This window comes from Mesoplodon mirus (assembly GCF_964341445.2).
Source record: "Mesoplodon mirus genome assembly, chromosome: 17".
In the NCBI taxonomy this organism is placed as follows: Eukaryota; Metazoa; Chordata; class Mammalia; order Artiodactyla; family Ziphiidae; genus Mesoplodon; species Mesoplodon mirus.
The window spans coordinates 24,797,974-24,820,404 of NC_138993.1; the positions used below are offsets into that span (position 1 = coordinate 24,797,974).

Below are 22,431 nucleotides of genomic sequence, written 5' to 3' on the forward strand. Positions count from 1 at the left end.
GGCCCTCGATGCCGTGCAAACTTGCACACAACATTGGGTTTGACCCGATGCACAAACAGGCCATTGGAGGATTCACAGTACTAGGAAGAGACACAAGAATACATTTTTTTTTTTTTTGCCGTACGCGGGCCTCTCACTGTTGTGGCCTCTCCCGTTGCACAGCACAGGCTCCGGATGCGCAGGCTCAGTGGCCATGGCTCACGGGCCCAGCCGCTCCACGGCATGTGGGATCTTCCCGGACCAGGGCACAAACCCGTGTCCCCTGCATCGGCAGGCGGACTCTCAACCACTGTACCACCAGGGAAGCCCTAGAATACATTTTTAATTGAAGGAATCAAAATCCTCATCTGGTATTAGTTAATATCTTGATTGATATTCATTGGGCACCATGCTATAGTTACTTTTACAAACATCAATGTATTTAATCCTCACATCAACCCTTTAAGATAAATGATATTATGTTTACAAGATCAGCCAAAGGAAGAAAAGTCAGGCCCAGTGCTCTGACTTCTTAAAGTAGGACATCAATTAAGCCTGGGTTAGGATTAGGGTTAACATTAAGGAATGACTCTTCTGTGAAACACCACAGCAATGAGACCAGTATCAGAAAACCATGTTTAGTTTTGCTTCCAGCTTGCAAAGAGAGAAATGCAAGAAAATTGTGAAGGACTCAAAGAAAGGCAGCAGATAAGACTAAATAGATGGAAAAGATTTTTTTTTTGGGAACCAAAAAAAAAATCTGTAAAGGTATTAGGGTTAATAACTTTCTAAATACCCTCAAATAGAGTAAATAATTGTCTCAGGGAAGTTTTCATTCTCTTCTCCCCTGGAAATCTGAAAAAGAGAAAACAGGCTTAAATAATGGCAAGGAAGAGCTTTAAGATATAAGAAAAGGAATAAAAGTAATTTAATCCTTAAGTGAGTACCTAAAATGGATATGGAACTTCCATCTCTAGAAATCTTTACAAATAACAGGAGCATTTTAATAACAGAAGCATTTATTGAGCAATTACCATGTGCTGGTTATTCTACTAGGTGCCTTACGTTATCAGCAGCATCATCAAGATCTCTTCCATCATCATCAACACCAACAACATCATCATCATCATCATCCTTAGTGGCTAATAATGCCAGCTCTGGAGCCAGACAGCCTGGGTTCTGTAAAATGGGAAAAACAGATAAAAGGCAGTTATTAAGATTAACTAAGATGATTTGTCTTGTAGGAGCAGATATCAGTGGTGCCATAACAGGCTCAAGGGCAGTCAGAGCAGAGACAGCATTGTGGGACCCCCCGCCATGCCCTCCAGTTTCCTTCTTTTATTTTTTCTTCTTCCTTAAAAGAAAAATTAAATTCATTTGTGATTTAAAAAAAGAAAAGATTAAGATGATACACATAAACCCCTTAAAACAGTGCCTAGCATATAGCATTCTCTACAGAAGAATTAGCTTCATCATTTCCTTCATTGCACTTGCTAATATTCATCAACCTGGACTACAGGCCAGGCACCCAGTCAAGTACTTTACGTTCATTGTGCTATTTAGTCCTTACAATAACCAGTCAGTATTATTTTCTACATTCAATAGGTAAAGAGACTGAGCCACATAAATTATCTCAATTCTCACAATCTTATGAAATACAGATATTTTGTTCCCACTTTATAGTGATTAGGAAGATGCCCACTTTATAGTGAGGGAACTGAAGATTAGGAAGATGACGTAGCTTGTCCTGGGTCCCTGTGGCTAGCGAAGCAGGTGTCTGAGCCCAGAGCCCAGGTCCCTATGATCTCTTAAGCCTGTTATCTTCTTCCAACTCTACAACTCTGTGAAAAGTATAACTTTCACATATACTCTTAAAACATTTTGCATCATTATCCAAATGCCAACACAGGATCCTCATCTGGTATTAGTTAATGTCTTGATTAGTATTCATTGGGCACCAAGCTCTAGTTACTTTTATAAACATCATTGCATTTAATCTTCACCTCAACCCTTTCATATAAATGATGTTTTATTTACAAGATCAGCCAAAGGAAGAAAAGTCAGACCCCCTGCTGTGACTTCTTAGGTATTTTCAAGTGTTTCCCTTATCGAATCTTCTTTTTTTTTTTTTTAATCCAAGGTGTTATTCTCAAGTGGGGCTTCTGAAGTCCTCAATTTGGAAAGATAGTGCCAGTTGCAAACAGCCATTGGCTAAGGATAGACAGGACCTCATGTGGAATATGAATGTTTAGATTGCAACGAAAGCAGGAAGGCCTGGATTTGGTCACCTTTTGGCCATCTCCTGCCAGTCCTGTGTGATTTTGATTGACTAATAACATCCAGCTGTCTTGAGGTTATTGTGTAATCCCAGTAACAATGGGTGTTTCCTCAGTGATCAGCACAGAGTCGGGCCAGGAACTAGCAATCATCATTCGGGGTGACTTTGAAAGCACAGCTTCAAGCCCATGCATTGAGAGGCTGGGCTGAGATCTGAGGAAAGGGAATATCTTGCCTCCCGTGTCAACGCTGCATCTGCATGTGCCTCTGTTGCATCACGGGTCACTCTTCTCAATTAAGACAGCTGTCATCAGTGACCTTCCTTTGCTTCTTGACTGGATTCTTCATGGGATATCATAGAGTCCCGGTGACTGGACCTTTTATGAATCAGTAGCAAGAGTTTTCTCATTAGAATAGTAGGGTCTATAGTAACTTCAATTATACTCGGTTCAGAATCTGAATCTCTGATTCCAGCTTTCCCTAACAATAGAACATATCCATTTCTACAAAAAGCCACTGGTTTTAATCATATCTTCTCGCCAGTGTTTTTTCTAATCTACAATCAGTAATTTCATTCTCAGGCTAAACTAAATTAGCCTTTCTCTGATTGCTTTGCCTAGCATGATATCTCCATGAACCAACAATTACGTTCCTTTTTTTTTCCTTTAGTGGTTCAAAATGAACTTGTGTTCAGATAAATAGTGTTTGTGAACACTGATGTGTGACGTGCACTGTGCTTGGCACTGAGGGCACAAAGATTAATAAGATATTGTCTCTGTACTCACAAAGGTATTAAGTTCAAGAGGTGGGGAAGACAGACACCTACACAGATCATTTCTGTTTAATATGTAAGCATCTAGGTAGAGGAATGAACAGTATGCCGTGGATGCCCAGAGGAAGGGGATTCTAGGATAGATTTTGAAGGAAAGAATCCATGACCTGAGTCTTGAAGGACACATGAGTATTAACCAGACAAAGAAGGTGAAAACAATGCCCAGCAGAGGGCACAGCACAGACAAAGGCCTGACACTGTGGTCTCAGGTGTGAGCTGAGGTCCGGCCAAGGGCAGGATACCACTCAGTGTGAGATGCAAAAGGCTTTGAGGCTGGGAGGCAGGTTGGTGCCAGGTAAGGAACTTTATTCTGAGCCCCTACTTTGCTGTATGTAAAGAATGGAAATCATTTCCCCATTCGCTTTGTTTATAGTAACTGTGTTTCACCCAGTGGACATTTACTGAATATCTATTTTGCCTAAGAGTTCTTGTCTTCAACAGCTAACCTTCTAGTGAAGAAGACACGTTTAGTTGTAAGAGAAGACACAATATGGTAGATGCCACAGAATGGTTTTTAACAAAGCGCTGTGGTTATGTAGACAGATGTGCCAGCAACTTCTAGGTTGGGCACTTAGGGAAAGACTCACAGAGGAAATGTCGTTTGAGCTGGACCAAGAAGGATGAGTATGGTTTCAATTGGCAACTCTTCTAAGGATGCGGATGGAAAGATGGTCTTGACCAGAGCTTCTCAAACCTTCTGTGGAGAGGGGCCAGTTTTTTTTTTTTCAACTGATCACAGACAAATTTTTCTTTTTTCAACCTTTTTTTTTAAGGTCAGTCCTTCAAACACATTGTTAATTGGGAAAATAATGCCTTCATGTTTGTGTTTCTCTAACATTCAAGTAACAAATTTAGTGGGTCCTAAGGAAGCTTATTTCTATAGTAGCTCAGTAGATTGTTCCCAGTAACTCCTTACAAAGACTACCTTTTCACGGACTAATACTTTTATAAAATAAAATAGAAATGAATTACTGAAAAAAATGATATTAAAAATAACATACGAAATACAAGCCCATATTATTTAATATTAGATTCAACAAACATAAAATTACTTTGTCAAATTGCCGTCTAAGTTTCTAAATGATTACTGTCAACTTCTGTGACCTGTTTCATCACAGACGAGTAACAAGTGTTCACACACCAATCTGGGTAGCTCTAGTCAAGATAGAAGAAACCTGTGAGCAGGGGACAAAGACTACAAAGAATACAAGGCTGTTTAGAGAATGGCAAACAGTCCAACGTGACTAGAGTTCAGAGTTTTGGGATGGGCTTGTGGGCAGGGAGTAATAGGAGAGAAAACTAGAGAGAAGATGCGTCCATGCTGACTATCTTTTGTAACCAGTGAGGAGCATGGACATGACTGAGAAAGGGAGTGGTGTGGTTTTATCTTCTTTAAGAAGTTTCATAATCATGGAGTTATTAAGTCTTAGAGGAGAGAGAAGTGGAAGAAGCCAGGAAATCATATCATAACATTACTTCAGTCGTTTAGGTAAGAAGTGATAGGAACCCAAACCAGGGTAATTGAAGTGAAAATGCAAAGGATGGGACAGTTGGGAGGTATGACCAGAAGGCAGTGACTGATGGAACATGGAGTGAAGGGGATGGTGAGGTTTTCAAGCCCTAGGGGACAGAAATAAGGAACACAGGAAGAGGAGAGGCTTGTGGAGAAAGCAGATGTTTGGTTTGGCTGTTATTATGTTTTCTCACTACTGGGACACCTATGGAAAAATGTCAAGCAAGCATGGTATTTGAAGATTTTGACTCCAGTTCAAGAGCAAGGTTAGGATCAGATAGGCTTACATATCTGTGTAGGTATGTCTGTATTTTTATGGTCATCTGTGTAGAGAAATGGCCCAAACCAAGAGGGAAGATGAGTTGATGACAGTGAGGGTATAGAGCAAAGAGGGGGAAAGGTGAAGATGGGCCTGTCAAGGAACATCTGCATTTCTGGGGAGACGAGTAAAATGCTAGTTACTCTTTCTTAGCACACGAATGGCTCTTCACTTAGCACGTGGTATCAGTGGCCATGAGAGGACAGCGTCAGCCGAGCACAGCCTAGAAGTACAGTCCTGACTTCCAGGCTGCGTGAGCAAAGGCATCGAACGCAATCTTTGCCGGGTGACCATTAAAAGGATTAAAATACTAAAAAGCTGTAAACAGTACAAAACCCATATGACAGAAATTGGAGAAGAATGCTAGTGACATACAAGAAGCTTTGAAGAGTTTTTGCGAAATTTAATGCAGTGTGACCCCTATGAATAATAGTACCAAAGACAATTCAAACTTCCTAAGAAATAGCATTCCTAGCAAGTAAGTACAGGAGACCACAAATCACATTAACATCTCTTGCTTGGAGAGGCAGGGAGTAGAAGAGAGAACCCTAGAGCTGGTGAGAAGCAGGTCACTTGACCTCCATGTTGTCACTGCCAAGCAGCAGCATTTGAAAGCAACAGCTCTGAGGAGCAGTGGAGGAGTGGAGAGGTCTAGACTTTATGCAGTGGCATAAAGCGACAAGCTGGAAAGGCAGTAACTCTGGGAAAGGGGCCAGACCAGCCTCAACTTATACTTGGCTTAAAGACCAGATCAAACAAATGCCAAATGGCCCCATTGCAATGGCTTTTCCAAACAAAATAAGAAATGATGTGGAGATGAAGTTCTCATGCTGTGACTGTCCGTAGTTCCAACTCCTTCCCTGCAGAGTTCCTGAGCTAGTGGTATAGCTTTCCTTCAACTACTAACACCAGTCTAAAATCTTCAAGGAGAATTCTAATAATAACAAAGTGGAGAATCCATCCAATCTGTGGCTGCCCAGTTTTGAACAGCCATCCTACCATCCAAGAATGAGGACACAAAAAAATTAAATAAGATGAGCTCTATGAAATAATTCTGCAGGGAGGCAGAATAATAGAAATTCAAGATGTAGAAGAAGAAGATGCTGATAGACTATAGAATATTTTCTTCAGAAAACATCACATTTTTAGAAAACATCTGCTTTGTGTTCTCAAAATTCAAAGAAACCTGAAGTATGTGAAATAAGGAAAGACTAGAAGAAACCTACCAGTGCAGTGCCAAAGCTGAAATCTACATTAAAAGTAGAAAGAACAGACTCAATCCAGTCTTAAGTACTAATGTGAAAGGAAAACTTGAATTGTTATTCCATACTGAAGAGGTAAAAATTATGAGAAAGCTGGTCAACAAAAACAGAGCAGAGAGCTAACACATAGAGCCATGAGCCATACCAACAAGTAGAACAGTACCTGGCCCATAGTAAGTGCTCAGTAAATATATGCTGTACCAACGATATTCCCGAAGAGGCCACCAAAAAGCATGCATAAACAATAATTCAAGTAATAGTAAAAGAAAACTGTGCTGAGCCAAAGACAGGCTTAAGTCAATGGATCAAAAGACCTTTACTGAGTACCAGGCAAAGTTAATGAGAAGAGATAAGCACCTCGCCAGAGCCTCATGGAATTTTAACATTTCAAAAACAAAGAAAATAAGAATGTAAAAAAAAAGAAAAAGAAAAAGAAAATATCCTAAAAGCATACAGGCAGACAAAAACTAAGCTATTGTCCAAGAAAGAAAAATTCATCTTACATTAATTGTCCCTGAAACATTGAACACCAGAGATCGTGAAACAACGTCCACAGGATCTGGGGGGAGAAAAGTTGTGACCCAAGAATTCTCTACTCAGCCGAAGTACAAAGGTGACAGAAAGACATTTTCAGATATTCAGAGACTTAAAATATATGTCACTTAAGTATCCTTTTGAAAATAATATTGAAGTAAATATGTATACACATATGTGCACACACACATCTATACATACCTATGTGTAAATATTCCAGCCAGTTAAGAGAGGAATCAAATTCCTTAAGAATGGGAAACCTGTGGTATAAAAGGACCAGCAATGAGCATTGGAAGCAGTTAAACACAGAATCAGATCTAAATAATTGTGGTAAATATGTTTAAAAGAAAACTCAAATATCAAGAATAATGTTTTTAAAGATATACAATATAAAAATAGTACATTTAAAAATAATAAACAGGGCCTAAATTCCCATATTGTCTTAAAAATTAAACAAAAATCAGAGGTTGATATCAAGAAACAGAAGGTTTGTAGTGAGGTGGATGGACCTAGAGTCTGTCCTACAGAGTGAAGTAAGTCAGAAAGAGAAAAACAGATACCATATGCTAACACATATATATGGAATCTAAGAAAAAAAAATGTCATGAAGAACCTAGGGGCAAGACGGGAATAAAGACACAGACCTACTAGTGAATGGACTTGAGGATATGGGGAGGAGGAAGGGTAAACTGTGACAAAGTGAGAGAGTGGCATGGACAAATATACAGTACCAAACATAAAATAGATAGCTAGTGGGAAGCAGCCGCATAGCACAGGGAGATCAGTTCGGTGCTTTGTGATCACCTAGAGGGGTGGGATAGGGAGGGTGGGAGGAAGGGAGATGCAAGAGGGAAGCGATATGGGAACATATGTATATGTATAGCTGATTCACTTTGTTATAAAGCAGAAACTAACACACCATTGTAAAGCAATTATACTCCAATAAAGATGTTAAATAATAATAATAAAATAAATAAATAAATATTTTAAAAAAAGAAACAGAAGGAAGCAAAAAGTGGGATAATGCATATTACATATGAGAGCGACAAATACTATTTCATTCCTGAAGATGATTAGAGAAATTGAAGTTAAGCCAGGCTTTTTACTGAATGCTATGTATTGCTGAAGTAATGCCAGCAACATTAAGACATTTTTTAAATAAATTTATTTTGTTTATTTATTTTTGGCTGCGTTGGGTCTTTGCTGCTGCGCGCAGGCTTTCCCTAGTTGTGGCGAGCAGGGGCTACTCTTCGTTGTGGTGCACGGGCTTCTCGTTGCAGTGGCTTCTCTTGTTGCGGAGCACGGCCTCTAGATCGCAGGCTCAGTAGTTGTGGCTTGCAGGCTTAGTTGCTCCGCATAAGCCAGGCTTTTTAACAACTTAATCATGCTGATATTTTTTTATTGTATTTCTTGCAAGTTATGACATGTTTTTATAAATATTCCTGATTATTTTGTGGAGAGGGGACTGTCAGGGGGCTAGAGTAGAAGCAGGGGGACCATTGCAGTGGTCCAGGTGGGAGGAAATGACAATTGACCTAGGGATGACGTGGACACAGTAACATATAGTCAGAAACCACCGGAAGTTGAGAGGCTTTGCCAGTGGTCCAGGTGCGAGATGTGAGGGAAAGAGCAGTCAAAGATGATCCCCAGGTATGTGGCCTGAACAGCTGAAAGAATGGGGTTGCCCTGTTGCCTTTTGTTGAGAGAACTTGGGGAGAGTGGGCAATGGGCTCTAGGGCTCGGTTTTGAACTGTTAAGTTTAAAATGCCTGTTATATATGCTCACTGATATGTGTAGTTCCCAGCTCCTTTGAAGTACAAAATATCTAATTCTTGAGGGAAAGATGTGAAATTGCTCACAAAAACTCCTTGTAAAATGACAGTAAGTTGTCACCCAAAGTAATAGTTTAGTTCCACATCACCATCCAAGAGTACAAACTCTTCTAACAAGAATCGTCTTTGTTAAGTACATGAATCACCATTTTTTTATTCTGGCAATGAGATGTCACTTCAAGAAACAGAGAATTCCCTAAAATAGGAAGGTCTGTATCTGCTCTTTTTTTTTTTTTTTTTTTTTTTTTTGGCATTTCACCGTTTAGAGCAGCTGGCAACCTAACAGGTATTTAGTAGAATATTTTTTTACTATGTCAAAATATCGAGAATCAGGGACTTCCCTGGTGGTCCAGTGGTTAAGACTCCACGCCCCCAATGCAGGGGGCCCGGGTTCGATCCCTGGTCAGGGAACTGAATTCCACATGCCACAACTAACAGCCCACATGCGGCAACTAAAAGATCCTGCACGCCGCATCAAAGATCTTGCACGCAGCAATGAGGATCCTGCGTGCCGCAACTAAGACCTGGCACAGCCAAATAAATAAAATAAACAAATATTTTAAAAATATATTGAGAATCACAAAGAAAATTTTTTATTGTTTCCACTGATTTATAATTTGTTATTTTACAAATACTGTACAAAAGTTTACCTTAATTCTTTTTCATTTGAATGGCGCAAATTAATAGCAAAAAGTATTATGTTGGTCTAACGTGGAGAAATGTTAAAATAATGGGACCTAATGTTTAATGAAAGAATCACTGCTCCCAGGTATCCTCAATATCCATTTACATGTATTTGTTCACCCAACAAGTATTTAGTGATGGTCATCTATATGTTTTACTCTGTAGAATGGATGTGCTTTCTACAAAAATTGCTACTTAAAACTTTCTAATCTTTTCATGAAACAATTCTAAAGGAATAATAGAAGATTGGCTTGCTTGTAGAGTTTATAGATAAAAGAAGTCTTGCTTAACCATAACCCAAATAAGTGAAGACTTAAGACTTAAGACTTAGAATACTTTCAGGGCTGAAATCACAAGACAAAGTTCACAAACCTCAAGATAATTGGTTTTTGTCAAGTTTATTCCTCCTAAATGTCCTCACTGCTATAGATGTGCGTGTGTGTGTGTGTGTGTGTGCACGTGTGCATGTGTGCTCACGCTTTCTGGTTACCAAATTATTTCTCAGAAAATGAATTAACCAGAATATGTCATCCTCTGAGCATTTCAGTTAATCTAAGTGTTCTTTACATGAAAGTAATAAAACTGTATTTCTTTTTTAAGAAAGTCTGTAACATAGACTTTTTACTAGTGAAACCTATCTTTATATATAATGAATTCTCATTAGTATGAATTTATTACATAATACAAAACAGATGGACATATTTATAAGAATACTTTTCTTCATGCAATAGGAATATACAATAAAGAGCATGTCTGGCCCTTTGTTATAAATAAATGCATTTATTTAAATACAGTAGGAACTTACTATTTAAAGAAGTATTTCAACGAGTCCCATAAAATACAGAGACCAAAATAATCAATAGTTCTATTCCATCCCTCAATAAATTTTTAAAGAGCCCCCCTTCCAGCGCATTGCCTTTAAGAGCACCCATCCTGACGGGCCTCTTCCTGTTTTGAGTTTCCAAGTATTGGTGGGCTGGCTAGATGATAGATAATAAATTATCTGTCCATATTTATCTGCAAGTTATATACTTGAAAATGAATGAATAGTGCTACTATATAAAAATGTCTTTGTGCCCATAGTTCTGGATCAAAAGGCTGGTACATACTTTCACTTCTCAAAAACAAAAACTACTAGTTCATTGAAAAAAAGGTCAATAACAAGCAGAATCAAAAGTAATTCATTTCAGGACTTCCCTGGTGGTCCAGTGGTTAAGACTCCACGCTCCCAGTGCAGGGGGCCTGGGTTCAATCCCTGGTTGGGGAAATAAGATCCTGCATGCTGCACGGCATGACCTAAAAAAAAAGAAAAAGTAATTCATTTAGCCACAAATAAAAATTCAAAAGAAAAGAATTTTAGCCACCAGAATGGCTAAAATTAAAAGAAAAAAAGAAGCTGTCAATGTCAAGCGTTGGTGAGGATGCAAGCAAAGGAAACCCTCATACACTGCTCCTGGGAATGTAAATTGGAAAAACTACTTTGGAAACTTGTTTCGCAGTATCTCCTAAAGCTGAGCATATCTAGGATTTCCACCCAACAGAAATACACACATACCTGCTGCAAAAGACATGTTCAGGGCTGCTCATGGCAGCATTACTCGTAATACCCCCAAACTGGAAACAACACAGTTGTAGATGAGATATAAATTGTGATGCATGATCAAAATCACATGATTGGACATTGTTACAGCAGAGGCAGAGAATAAAATGCTGCTGGGCACAACAGCATCGGTGCCTGTCTTGGGAATGATGTTGAACCAAAGTAGCCAGACACAGAAGAGTACATACTGTATGATTCCACTTTATGAAGTTCAAAAACAGGCAAACCTAATCTGTGATGATAGAAGTCAGGTGGGGGGTTTCCTTTGGCAGGTGCCAGGTCAAGTCCAGAAGAAGAGGCCCCGAGAGGCTAGGAAGGTGCAGGTGTTACAAGGGCATGTTCACTTTTAAAGTTCATTGACTCTGCACTTAAGATTTATGCACTTTATTACGAGTAGGTTACACTTAAATTTTAAAAGCTGACCCGAAAAGGGGGGTAGCAGATTTATTGGAAAAAGCATATCCCTTCTTTACTCTCACCCCAAATTTTATTGAGTCTTTTTCTTTTATTGGTATACAAAACGGAAACAAAGTCTTCAAGCTAGAGAGGACCTTAAAAGATGATAATCATGTATAGGAAAAGAAGCAAACCAGCACAAGAAAATTAAGACCTAAAGTCCCTAGGTTCTTACATAATGGTGAATCCAGAGACAGCAGACAAACATAATATTCTAAGGGAAAAATAAGTGTTTTGTAATTCGATAATCCCCTTATCAAGGGCAATAATAGGTCCCCTAGAAGGGACCCCCCCCCTTTTATTATCATTTTTACTAATTATTAGCATGTACACCAAAAGAAGAATTCTGCAGTGCTGTTGCGCTGGTTGTTTGACATACATTCACTGGGTCGTGGCCCTATTGCTCTCAAGTCGGACCTTTTCCCCAAATTCACACCACCTGTAATTCCCTTCTTGTGCCTTTAGGCTGTGACGGCAGCCTCTATGCTCTAACTCTGACCTGGAATTGATATCAGTAATGCAGGATTTTGCAAACCTCTCATAAGGAGTTAACATTTGTTCACTTATAGTCTTGAAGAGCTGACTCATAATAAATTAGCTTTGGTAGTTAGCTTACCTGGCTGGTGAGATTTCTACCTCACAAGCCTGCTAAAGAAAATTGAAGACAAAGTTCTTCTGGTAAATGATAAATGTACTAGTATACTTCAGTCAAATATAGGAATATCTAAAATGGCAAACCATTATTATTCCACATAGCTTCATTACAGTGAGATCTTTATAAATATATTTAGAGGACAACCCACTAAATAATTATATTCAGATAATAATACTCCTATCTGATTGTCATAAAGCATGCAGTTGTCTGTGGTATTCTTTGGCAATCTTTTTTTTTTTTTTTTTAAACAAGATGTTGGGGGTAGGAGTTTATTAATTAATTTATTTATTTTTGCTGTGTTGGGCCTCCGTTTCTGCGCGAGGTCTTTCTCTAGTTGTGGCAAGCGGGGGCCACTCTTCATCACGGTGCACGGGCCTCTCACTATCGCGGCCTCTCTTGTTGCGGAGCACAGGCTCCAGATGCGCAGGCTCTGTAGTTGTGGCTCACGGGCCTAGTTGCTCCGCGGCATGTGGGATCCTCCCAGACCAGGGCTCGAACCCATGTCCCCTGCATTAGCAGGCAGATTCTCAACCACTGCGCCACCAGGGAAGCCCCGGCAATCTTAAATTTAAATCTCAGTAGTATAAACTAGCATAATGGAATGCTTTCCTGGGTGTGACATTCAGTGAATCTTATCACTTTTGTTATGGTGATATGGTCATTTGTTTGTTTATGTGGTTTTACTTAATTATGTCTGTATGCTTATTAGTATAGTTTTTAGATATTATTCAAAAATATATATCCAGGGACTTCCCTGGTGGCGCAGTGGTTAAGAATCCGCCTGCCAACGCAGGGGACATGGGTTCGAGCTCTGGTCCGGGAAGACTCCACATGCCGCAGAGCAGCTAAGCCCATGCGCCACAACTACGGAGGCTGCACTCTAGAGCCCGCGAGCCACAACTACTGAGGCCGCGTGCCACAACTACTGAAGTCCTTGCACCTAGAGCCTGCGCTCCGCAACAAGAGAAGCCATCGCAACGAGAAGCCCGCACACTGCAACAAAGAGTAGCCCCTGCTCGCCGCAACTAGAGAAAGCCCGCATGCAGCAACAAAGACCCAACGCAGCCAAAAATAAATAAAAGAAAAAGAAAAATTTATTTAAAAAAAATATATATACCATAGCATAGGCATTCATGTGTTGATATAAATAATGAACCTTATTAAAAGTTCTGATGTCCTGTTTCTAGTATAATTGTTCTTAATATTTCTTAGATCTGACTTTATCCCAACTTAGAGAATGAGCAATTGCTGAGAGTCTTAGACAGTTATTTAGGAGATTTTTAGTATCCCTAAAACTCCAGATAATGAAATGAAAGATTTTCATCAAGTTGTAAATCTGCTAGGTTTTAGCCGTTTTGTGCTTTCTTTTGAGTGTTGATGTTGGGGCAGAAAGATGAAGTTTGGAAAACAAAGTATGTTTCCTATAATTAATTATCCACCCAAGTCTCAAAATGCTTAATTATCAATAGCAAACTAGCTTAAAATAAACTACATTGAAGCTAATGTCAAAATAGACACGGAATGAACTAATTTCCTAAGCAGTTATTTTCTCCATAATTTGTTGCACTTAGCAGGCAATTCAGCTATTTCTATTATTAAAGAATAGATTTATTAGTGAAAAAAACACATTCCTTCAAAGTCACTTTTCAGACCTTGATTAACACTTAGAAGCTTACAAATTAGGGACAATTCCCAGTTATTTGAGAAAATATTACTGTCGGACTTCCCTGGTGGCACAGTGGTTAAGAATCCACCTGCCAGTGCAGGGGACACGGGTTTGAGCCCTGGTCCAGAAAGATCCCACATGCCACGGAGCAACTAAGCCCGTGAGCCACAACTACTGAGCCTGTGTTCTAGAGCCCGCGAGTTACAACTGCTGAGCCCGCGTGCCACAACTACTGAAGGCTGCGTGCCTTGAGCCTGTGCTCCACAGCAAGAGAAGCCACCGCAATGAGAAGCATGCACACCACAACGAAGAGTAGTCCCTGCTCGCCGCAACTAGAGAAAGCCCTCACACAGCAATGAAGACCCGACACAGCCAAAAATAAACTAAATAAAATAAATTTATAAAAAAGAAAAAAGAAATGCAGAGTATCAGGCCCCAGCCTGGACCTACTGAATCAGAAATTGCTTTTTAACAAGATCCTTAAGTTATTTATATGCCCATTAATGTTGGAGAAGCCCTGTTCTCTGTAACCTGCAAGCTGGTCCCAAAAGTACATCTCATAAAATTATAAAAGGATATTTTTAAATCCTTTTGAGGATAAAAAAGAGCATTTATTTTTTAATTATAAAAGTCACGAGCTCATTATATGAAGACTGGAAAATACAGGAATTTAAAGAAAATAATATCACCCGTAATTCCACAACACAAAGATAACCATGACTATTAATATTTTTGTTTTTCCCTACATACTTTTCTTTGCATATATATATATATATATATATATATATATATATAAAATATACATGCATATACATTGAGAGAATGCTATATATGCATGCTTTTACATCATACATTTATCACTTAACATTTTATAGTAAGCAATCAACTTTTGTTCAATACATTTTTATTGAACACCAGCTAGATATCAGGCACTGTTCTAGAAGATGAGGTTACATAAGGGCTCTCATCCCCATGAACCTTACTTTCTAGCAGAGCAAGCAGATAAGACAAAGAGATAAACAATACATTTGTAAATAGTGATAAGTACGAAGGAAGTAAAACAGAGTAATAAGCTACAGAGAGACACAATGCTTTTTTTCTTTTTTAATAACCCATGCTCCTGATCTGGCCCTCTTCAGTTCCTTTAAGATTGACAGTATAATTTCTAGTCTTACAAAAAACTGTGTTATTCTCTACACTTACTATTTGGATAAACTGAGAGTTACATGTTTTACTTAATTGAATTACATAACACTGGAAATTTAACAGCTTCCCTTGAACTTTTATTTATTTATTTATTCATTTATTTATTTATTTATTTATTTATTTATTTATTTATTTATGGCTACGTTGGGCCTTCTTTGCTGCGCGCGGGCTTTCTCTAGTGGTGGCGAGCAGGGGCTGCTCTTCATTGTAATACACGGGCTTCTCACTGCGGTGGCTTCTCTTGTTGCTGGGCACAGGCTCTAGGCACGTGGGCTTCAGTAGATGTGGCACGTAGGCTCAGTAGTTGTGACTCGCGGGCTCTAGAACGCAGGCTCAGTAGTTGTGGCGCACGGGCTTAGCTGCTCCGCGGCATGTGGGATCTTCCCAGACCCGGGCTCAAATCTGTGTCCCCTGCATTGGCAGGTAGATTCTTAACCACTGTGCCACCAGGGAAGCCCCTCCCTTGAACTTTCAGATGGGTGTGCAGTGTGTGAGAGATAGTTCTTCATGGTCCGTGAATCAGTCACTCCAACTTCTGCTAGCTCTAAGCATGCTGTGATCTATTTTACAAAGCCTAGGGGTTTCTCCTCTCTTTAATTGCAAGGTCTGTCCTGTGAAATGTAGCCCTCTACGCATATGTTCTTCTAACAAATTTAAACCCAGATTCCTCCTCTCAGGGAGTCTTACCTTCATAGGTCTTGTTGGAAGTGTTGTTATTTCTGCAGCAAAGAATCTTGCTTCACTTATAGTATATTTGCATCCTACAGCTCTATCTATTTGCTCATTATTCTTATGCTCTACTGTAGTGTAATGTTTGTTTTTTGTTTTTTGTTTTTTGCGGTACGCGGGCCTCTCACTGTTGTGGCCTCTCCCGTTGCGTAGCACAGTCTCCGGGCGCGCAGGCTCAGCAGCCATGGCTCACGGGCCCAGCCACTCCGTGGCATGTGGGATCTTCCTGGTCCGGGGCACGAACCCGTGTCTCCTGCATCGGCAGGTGGACTCTCAACCACTGCGCCACCAGGGAAGCCCCTGTAGTGTAATGTTTTTTTAATCCATTTAAATAATAATTGGGAATTTTAGTTCAAATTAAAAGTCAATTGCCTATGCTGCCAATGGAAATAATTCAGTAGGATGATACCTGCTATGCTCAGCCAGGATCATATGTTTGTCCTCCAGATATGACAACCAGGTCACAATTAACCCCTCTGCCTTTTACCTTGGCAAGTTTCTTTTGCCATCAACTATAAGATATATTCTGTTTTCAGGCACACCAAAATCTGGGGAGGGGAGTAGACTTATTAGTTAGAATTTTAGCATTTTATATTTTCTCTACGATGAGATGGCGGGGGCTTAAATTTATTTTTACTACAGTTGGAATCTGGAATCTGCATTAAAAATCACAATAAATCACTTAATCTGTGGCTATTACAATGGTTCTTTACAGGGTGAAAGCATCACTGGTTAATAAAACCATGTAGCAACTAGTGGAATTGGGTAGGGAGTCCTCAGGTCAAGGTCATTGACCTGACAAGGTCATTGCCTTGTCAGTGTATTGATGAAACTTTGAAAATCAGTGCTTACTGGTAACAGTGACAGTGCTGTTACATAGCATATCATGAAATTGTGTTCCAGTCCTAATCCCGTATTTCTCTTAAACCCAGCTTGAGAATCCAACTTCCAAGCCACTACTGCTGACTACTGCTCTCACGTTCTCTTGAACTTTCTGCAGTTCTTATTTTCCAGTCTAGACTAGTCAGTGAGAGTCTGTTCTCGTCTATGAAAGGCATTAGAAGCACTGCTCTGCAGCCTGGTACCTCCAAGAGTTATAGATTCTCCAGATTGAAAGGTACCTAAATGGTCATCCGCCGCTGCGTTTCCCAGCAGAGAGTATCCTGGGGGCCTGAGGAATTATCCACTCCAGATGTCAGGAATGTCAGGGAAGAGGAGATGGGAGCCAGATCCCAATCATGTTGCAGGGGAGGGGGCCTGAGAAGGAAAGCACTGCGTGATGGGGCTTGTCTGTGTTATCCGTAGCTCAGTGGGAAGGGATTCTAGGAGGCTCTGCCCACCCCTTCCACCTGTCGCCTGTAGCTGTCTATCTTATAAAGCTACATGAGCTCATTGAGCTATGCTCCAATGAGTCCCATTGTCCTATAAGATCATGAGGCTCTTACCAAGGTTACACATCAGGAAAGAACATATTTCCAAGGGGCACGTACCTGGTAGTTCCTGAAATTAACTACTCACCAAATTTAATATCTTTATACCAGTACCTTAGGAGTTTCTCTCTCTTTATTTCATGTACACGTGAATATATATCTGTATTCAAATGTGGTATTTTGCACCTGTTTGCAGCAAGGGTATCAGGAACAGGAAAACAATACATAGAGTACTACCGCAGAGTTATACCGTGTGGAGCTTCTTTGTGTAGTGGTTGATCTGCCCCTAAAATAGAGACTGGCTGCCTAAAGCTTGACTTTTTCAATGACAGTGCTGTCATACAGCCACCTCCAATGAAACCGTGATGAAAGTGTGCTTACAGTAATGTGGACTTAATTGTCCATAATGTGTCTTATCATCATCACCATACCAGCTAACTCAGATTGCCAGGCTCTTTCTCAGCTAATTCCATGTAGTATCTCATTTAATCTTTACAGTAACTCACTAAAGTAGAAACTAGTGTTGTCTTCACTTTTAAGAGGAGGATGCTGCAATGCAGACAGGTTCAAGAACTTGCTTGAGGTCAGATACCTGATCGTGGTGAAGGAAGGACTGGAGCCAGGCTGTCCGACTCCAGAGCCCATGATCTTAACTACAGCTCTAGTTTGTATGCATAAAAGTATTTTAGCTTTTCTTCCCACTTCTTACTGTAAATATCAGCTGTGATAAACCTATACCTGGATTGAGATATTGTAACTCTTTATCATTTAACTATCATCTTAGTCCACTTGGCATAGTTTTAAGCATTATGTGCGAGTACCTTTAGAAAAGTAATTCAGGAGGTTTCTGCATATAGATGATCAGAGCGACAGTAGGGTACCGAATGTTCACGTACTATTGTTCTCAGCTGTTCCCATTTGCACTGTAAGTCACAGAGAACCAGCGTAACAACTTCTCCAAAAGGAAGAGCCTGAAGATCACATTTTCTCTGTGCTTGCAGACAGCGTTAACAAGTTCAAGCTGATTATTGTGTAACCTAATAAATTCTCTAGGAGTACCGTGACGGAAAATCTATAAGAAATGCATCACCATTACATTTCCAGATATTGCATGTTTCTCCAGAGGTTCATTTGCATACCATTTTCCTGTTCGTGTGTGTTGTGAGTTCATTTTGTCATTCCATATGTTAAAACACTTATAATGAGCAAAATCTACACAAAGGGCATTTCTTTGTCAGCAGAGCAGAAACCAGTCCATTTATGAAACTGTGTCCATGCAGAACCATCACATATTGAAAAGATCCCTGGTGTGTTTCCTGTTACTCTTGCATAAAATGTGTCAGGTACCCTGCAGAACTAATTAAAGTAAGGATTTGTGTGTATGTCATTGTAGGCTAAAGGTAAAGAAAGACAGTGGCTAAGACACCAAGCTACTGGGGAACTAGATGATGCCAAGATCATTGATGGGCTGACTGGAGAAAAAGCCATCTACAAACGCCGGGGTGAGCTGGAGCCACAAGTAAGTACTGGTGCGCTAGGCGCCTCAGATCTGCAGTTTGGTCTTCTTTACAGGCAGATGCTTCCTTGAGTTGCTGTCTTTGTCAGAACACCGTAAACCCTGAATATGGCAATCAAGGGAAGCATTACACTTTTTAAAATTAGAAAATAACAAATATTATACTGCTTATTATATGAGTCAAGATCCCAGCATGAGTCAAGAAACACCAGGCACACTCAAACTGAGCAATTGAAGGAACAGTTAATATTTACAAAAGTAAGGGTGGCGTTTACGAAATCCAAAAAGAGACGGTGTGGTCTCCCGACAGCAAGGAGCTGACCCATCCCTCGGTCTAAAAGGGCAGAGGAGAGAGCACTTACTGGAACTTAGAAAAGGTGCTTTATGGAGAGGGCTGCCCACCAGGGGTTGCGGCCTTCAGCAGAAGGAGAGCCCACCCACGGGCCACAGCAGAGAAGGAGCTGAGGGAGTCAATATTTCCCCCTCACCCTCTGATCTCCTGCCAGCACCTTCCATCAGCAGAACCCACCGGAAGCCAGCAGCCAGGAGAGAGGCCAGTGCCATTTGGAAAACAGATCAGCTCCCAGGACACAGGGCAGGGTGCCCTGGAGGGGGAACTAAAGACACTTGGTGCCACTGAATCCCAGAGGGTGATGCAAATGAAAGCACAAGAGCAATCTTGGTGGTTTTCCGCTGTCCTGTTCCTTTAAGGATCTGTGTCATTCTTATAACCAAAGACATTTTCAGAAAATAAGGAATTCTCCCTTAAATAACTCTAATTATAGTGTGTAAAGTTTTCGACAGCCATAATATTAAAATATTTGCAATAATACAATGGCCAAAAAACGGCAATAAGGTGAGTCTCTTAGAGGCTTCTGTGACTTCCAGTATCTCCAAGTAACCAGAATTGCTGAGTAGCCACTGGGAGCTGGGGGTGCGGTGACAGGTGTGGGGAAGGGAGCCACTTACTCCATCTAAATGTTGATTCAGAGAGGTTCCTGAAGTCACTGCGATGAGAGTTCTTCCTTCTGTGTCCTTGGTATGCGTCAACAGCTGCTTTCTCTACTGACTCACTGTGGTCCACAAATGTGTTTAGATTCATCTGAAATTGTGAGTCGCCATGGAAGTGGATGAGGCACTGTTCTTAATTCTGGCAGACTCAACAAGCTTTCAAGAAATATATTGAATTTGTCTCCAACCATTACACTCCAATACCCACAGTATTTTCTTGAAATGACTACCTCTGCTCATTAGTTTGCATACATGTCAGCGAGTGTATAGTAAAAGAATAATCTGGAATGTTTCTTCTTTTTTCCTGTAAGTAAAAACTGACAAGCATACTTCTGTTTTTCATTCTGCAAATTGGCAGGCCTGGGTTCAAAATCAAACTGAAACTCATAAGAGTTTCACATTTTAATTGACAGTTGTTGCTATACTGCGGTTCGATGCCTCTTTCATGCCGTTAACTGCCAGGAAAAGTAAAGAGTAGTAGTAATTCAGTAACTGGAAGGAGGAGAAAACTGAAAGCTTCCTAAAGACAAAAGACACGGAAGAGATATTTTCCTTTACTTCTTTGCTGGAACCCCCTGCCCCTCATATCGCCTGGTTTTAGGAATCTGACATTTCTTGCAGGCTGTGTGGAAGTGATTTTTAGGTCACTACACAACAGGTACTGGTAAAATTGCTGTGGGCTTCCAAAGGAGCTCCATCTTGCTAGAGAAACAGATGTGAAAATGAAATGCTGGGCTTTATATTCTTCCCGATAATTGTTTTGAAGACGACATCAGCCTCACTAAGGGAGTCTTACTAGACTAGGTTTGTCCTTGAAAGGACTATATTCCAAAGGAAAATCTTTCCCATGTGGCCCCAACTACCAGCACAAGTCTGAAGCTCCATTTACTGAAATGTAATCCATAGGTGCCTCCCCACCTGCCAGGACAGCCTTGTGCCGGGCCCAGCCTACAGCTGATCTGCCAGCCTGGCGGCTGGCACTCTGGGACATGCGTGAGAGCCCCAGAACAGCAGCCAGTGACAGTTTTCTGGTTCACAAGGCTTTTCTGTTGTCTCTCCCTCAGCTGGGCAGCCCCCAACAGAAACCCAAGCGCCTGCGTCTGGTGGTGGACGTGTCCGGCAGCATGTACCGCTTTAATGGGGTGGATGGCCGGCTTGAGCGCTCGATGGAAGCCGTGTGTATGGTCATGGAGGCCTTTGAGAGCTATGAGGAGAAGTTCAAGGTAATGGAGTGAACTGAGGAGTATGAGAGGCATCCCCAGACGACCCCCCCCCCAACCGTCTCTGCTCAGGAGTCAGCCCCGAGTTAAGGCATGAGGCTGGCTAGGGGATGTGCACCCAGAGTGGACAAGAATCTGCATCTTCTCGTCAACTCATCTGTCAGTGTAGAGAAAGTGAACTTTTGTTTCATCTGCTCTAATAATCAAAAAATGATAAGACCGTAATTTAAAGACCAGTTGCTACAGAAGAAAGCACTGCACTTTACAAGTTGTGTGATGTTATCCATGAGGGCAGGGCGAGGTGGGGAGTGGAAACAGACAAATAGAAGCACCACAAGTCTCTCCCCAGATTTCTCAAGGCCACCATCCCCATCCCAATACCCCACACCCCCACCCACCCATTCTTGCTCCTTCACCAGCCAGGCAGCCTCTCAATGTTCTCAGCGTTGCCTTGCCTTCGTGCATGAGCGAGCGCTACACAGTAACAGGCGTGCCCCCAGATGACAATGAAGGTTCTTACCCTGGGAGAAATGCAGCTTCTCATTTAAACAGTTGCCATTTTGTTATTGCCAAATTTGCTCTGGAGTCAAGCAAAGGAGTCATATACCTCCTCCGTCGGAGACCTGAGCATTGAGGAGGGATCTCCTGCCGCCATGTTACTGCCCAAGGCGAGCCCATCAGTCTGCTCTTAAGCAGCCACAGGGGCACCCGCACTCCTGGCTTTGACCAGAACAAATAACCTGAACACTGTGCTGGGTAATTATTATCAGAAGTTCAGTTGAGAGGAGCGGTATATGTGCAGACATAGGTAACGGGTACTCAGTCTCTCCATAGATATTCTCAACTGTGTCAGGGATCAAACAGGTCCTTCAGAAATAGTCCATCTTAGATGATGATTTAGCTTGACATCCTGCACACACCTCGGGATTGCCGTACTGAGCCGTGTCCGTGTGCCGTGATGGATACAGAAAGAAACAGACTGAAGCCCATCCCTTCATTGACTTTAGGCCCACTTTTGTGGCTCCGAGGCTCCCAGAGCCCCTTGTGTGAAGCTCTATATGAGAGATCCCTTTTAGAATTAAGGGGTTAGGGAAAAGGCAGCTTGAGTCAATGAGCGCTGTGGTTGCCAGGCTCTGCCTAAGTACAGGATACAAAGACGAGTAGGACGTGGACTTTCCCCGTGGGAAGCAGCTCTGTTTCCCTGAAGAGCTGGAATGTGCTTCACCTTGTAATCAGTGAAAACCATGGAGCTGTTCCAGACTCCCTCTTGGTTTTAGCAGCCAGGAAGCTCCGAGCTAAAATCCAAGACCGGCCAAGCCAAATCTGTTATGTCTTATGGCTCTCAGACTAGTTAGTGTTCAGCGTTTTCCTTCCCTTGACCTTCCCGGCCTTCAGATAAGATTTTCATGATTTTATTTTGTTTTTTTTAATGTTTTTTTTTTAATTTTATTGAAGTATAGTTGATTTACAATATCATGTTAGTTTCAGGTATACAGCAAAGTGATTCTGTTGTGTGTATATATATATATAAATATATATATATATATATATATACACACACACACATATATATATTCTTTTTCATATTCTTTTCCATTCTAGGTTATTAAGTGATATTGAGTATAGTTCCCTGTGCTACACAGTAGGTCCTTGTTGGTTATCTATTTTATACATAGTGGTGTGTATATGTTACCCATCCTTCTAATTCAT

The 22,431-nt window shown here is 40.9% G+C and overlaps 1 protein-coding gene across 4 annotated transcripts in view; it reads left to right on the forward strand.

The window, feature by feature from the left end:
* Nucleotides 1-22,431, forward strand: part of VWA8 (von Willebrand factor A domain containing 8) — a 369,162-nt gene that overhangs the window by 331,819 nt on the left and 14,912 nt on the right. For 3 of the 4 annotated variants that reach the window (XM_082602373.1, XM_082602375.1, XM_082602376.1), the window contains exons 41-42: nt 18,368-18,493; nt 20,566-20,724. In XM_082602373.1, coding sequence (XP_082458499.1) covers nt 18,368-18,493; nt 20,566-20,724 — 285 coding nt within the window. The remainder of the gene's footprint in view (nt 1-18,367; nt 18,494-20,565; nt 20,725-22,431) is intronic. The other variant, XM_082602374.1, reaches the window with a different exon arrangement.